The 2,728-nt window shown below is 39.2% G+C and overlaps 1 protein-coding gene across 4 annotated transcripts in view; it reads left to right on the plus strand.

The window, feature by feature from the left end:
• AHCTF1 (AT-hook containing transcription factor 1) overlaps positions 1–2,728 on the plus strand; it is an 87,034-nt gene that overhangs the window by 36,270 nt on the left and 48,036 nt on the right. For all 4 annotated transcript variants that reach the window (XM_012810759.2, XM_023518558.1, XM_023518556.1 and 1 more), the window contains 3 exons: positions 676–808; positions 903–1,084; positions 1,475–1,536. In XM_012810759.2, the coding sequence (XP_012666213.1) occupies positions 676–808; positions 903–1,084; positions 1,475–1,536 (377 nt within the window). The remainder of the gene's footprint in view (positions 1–675; positions 809–902; positions 1,085–1,474; positions 1,537–2,728) is intronic.

Here is a 2,728-nt window from a genome sequence, read left to right on the forward strand (position 1 = left end):
TGGGACAGAGTCTCACTTTGTTGTCCTTGGTAGAGTGCTGTGACATCATAACTCACAGCAACCTCAAACTCTTGGGCTCAAGAGATCATCTTTGCCTTAGCCTCCCAACTAGCTGGGACTACAAGCACCTGCCGCAACACCTGGCTATTTTTAGAGAGACAGGGTCTCACTTTTGCCCAGGCTGGTCTCAAACTCCTGAGCTCAAATAGTCTACCCACCTCCTCGGTCTCCCAGAGTGCTGAGATTATAGGCCTGAGCCACTACCACTATGTTTGGCCCTTACTTTTTAACATTTTTTTTTGTTGTTGCAGTTTTTGGCTGGGTCTGGGTTTGAACCCCACCACCTCTGGCATATGGGGCCCTTTTGAGCCACAGGCGCCACCTGCTTTTTAACTTTTTAATAGTGACTGTAAGATGGCATCTCATTGTGATTTTAATTTGCATTTCCCTGGTGATTTGTGATGTTGAGCATTTTTTCAATTTTATTGGTCACTTGTATATCTTTTGAAAAGTGCCTGTTCATATCATTTACTCAGAAATATGTTTGACCAATCAAATGAAATATGGTTAAACCTTTTAATTTATGAGACAATCTTGCTATAATGCTATGAGGGGGATTTTACTTTGAGATTTTTTGTTTTATGTTTATAAATTATCTTTTGTTTTTTCCCCCAGCTCTATCTCCTGACACTAGTGTTTCAGTCTTTACCTGGCAAGTGAATATATACGGACAGGGAAAACCATCCATGTATTTAGGACTTTTTGACATAAATCGTTGGTACCATGCACAAATGCCAGACTCATTAAGGTATGATTCTTTCTTTTCTCTCTCTTCTCTCTCCTTTAGGTATTTGTATGCATAGCTAATTAATAACTTAGTAATGTTTTAAATTTTCTTTTAGATCTGGGGAATATCTACACAATTGCTCTTACTTTGCTCTGTGGTCATTGGATTCTGTTGTAAATAGGATATCTCCACATCATATCTTGGACATATTAGTACATGAGAGAAGTTTAAGTCGAGGAGTTCCTCCTTCATATCCACCTCCTGAGCAGTTTTTTAATCCAAGTACTTATAACTTCGGTATGTAGTTCCTTAACATGATCTTTTGAGAAAAGTAACATGCAGGAGTGTGTAGATGTGTATAGTTAACACATGTAGTGTTATCTGTTCATAAACACACAGATAACTTAGGAAATTAATTGGATGTATGTACATGAGAAATTTAATATGTTTTGTAAAGAAATTATCACCTATTTTGAATTCACTAGAAAAGGTAATAGCTATTTCATAATGAGTACATTTATAATAAGGTTTGTTATCCTCAGGATGAAAATACTTGGAAAAGCTTATTTTTAAGTTTATTATATAATTGGACAACTTGTCTACAGGTCTGTTATTTGGATAAATCTTACAGTATTAATGCCATTTTAAGTATGATATATAAATGAATTTTTTAAAATCTCTTTTTAGATGCCACTTGTTTGTTAAACTCAGGAGTTGTTCATATAACTTGCACCGGCTTTCAGAAGGAGGTGGGTAACAACTAGCAATGTGGACTGAATATTTCTAAATTGAACTGAAGTCATGCTTTGGAATACAGTTAATTCATGTATCTAAGGTTTACTTAGTGTTAATTATATAGACTATTGTTTCTTCTTAAATGGTACCTTCTGCTAGGTTTATGAGATTAGTAGCTAGTAGCATCAGTTACTACTGAAAGCTGTCAGAGGAGGCATTGGGATATTAGGATGTTTTTAGAGGCTTCCTGTGGGTGTTAGCTACTTGAATCCCAAGGAAAAGAGTGAAGTATGTCAGTGCTTTATCACAGTCGTTTTTATCCTTCCTCTTTATTCTCAGAAAGCTTGTGAGGAATTTTAAGTAATGCAAAGAAAGTATCTAGCACAGAGGCACAGTGCCTGGCACAGAAAAAAAAAGTACATTGAAAAATACCTGGCTTGGCACCTATAGCACAGTGGTAACGGTGCCAGCCACATACACCAAGGCTGGTGGGTTTGATCCCAGCTCGGGCCAGCTAAAACAACAATGGCAACTGCAATAAAAAATAGCCAGGCATTGTGGTAGGTGACTGTAGTCCCAGCTACTAGGGAGGCTGAGGCAAGAGAATCACTTAATCCCAAGAGTTTGAGGTTGCTGTGAGCTGTGATGCCACAGCACTCTACTGAGGGCGACATCATGAGACTGTGTCTCAAAAAAAGAAAAACAGCTTTCTAGGGAAACATGATGCAGCAGACATTTTACTTGGTTATCAGGCAGATATGGATAAATGCCATATTTATACTTGATATTAAATCTCTTTACATCAGACAAAGAGGAAGCAACGGCAGGAGTGTTTGTGTGTGTGTGCACTTATGCGTGCCTGTCAAGTTTGTCATGAAGTTACCAAATCTGTCCACTTTACAGAAGATAATAGGGTTACCATAAAAACATCTGTGCTACCTAAAATACCCTTTTTTTAAAATTGCTGGGGAATCATTGAGGGTACAATGAGCCAGGCTATACTCTTTGCGTTTGCTGAGTGAAGTCCCTCTATTAATAGTGTCCCCAGCCACGTACACCTAAGGTGGCGGGTTCGAATCCCCAGCCCGGACCCGCCAAACAACAATGACTGCTGCAACCAAAAAATAGCCAGGCGTTGTGGCGGGCGCCTGTGGTCCCAGCTACTTGGGAGGCGGAGGCAAGAGACTCGCTTGAGCCCAGGAGTTG

This window comes from Otolemur garnettii, unplaced genomic scaffold, assembly GCF_000181295.1.
Source record: "Otolemur garnettii isolate 467f Iridium unplaced genomic scaffold, OtoGar3 scaffold00141, whole genome shotgun sequence".
NCBI lineage: Eukaryota > Metazoa > Chordata > Mammalia > Primates > Galagidae > Otolemur > Otolemur garnettii.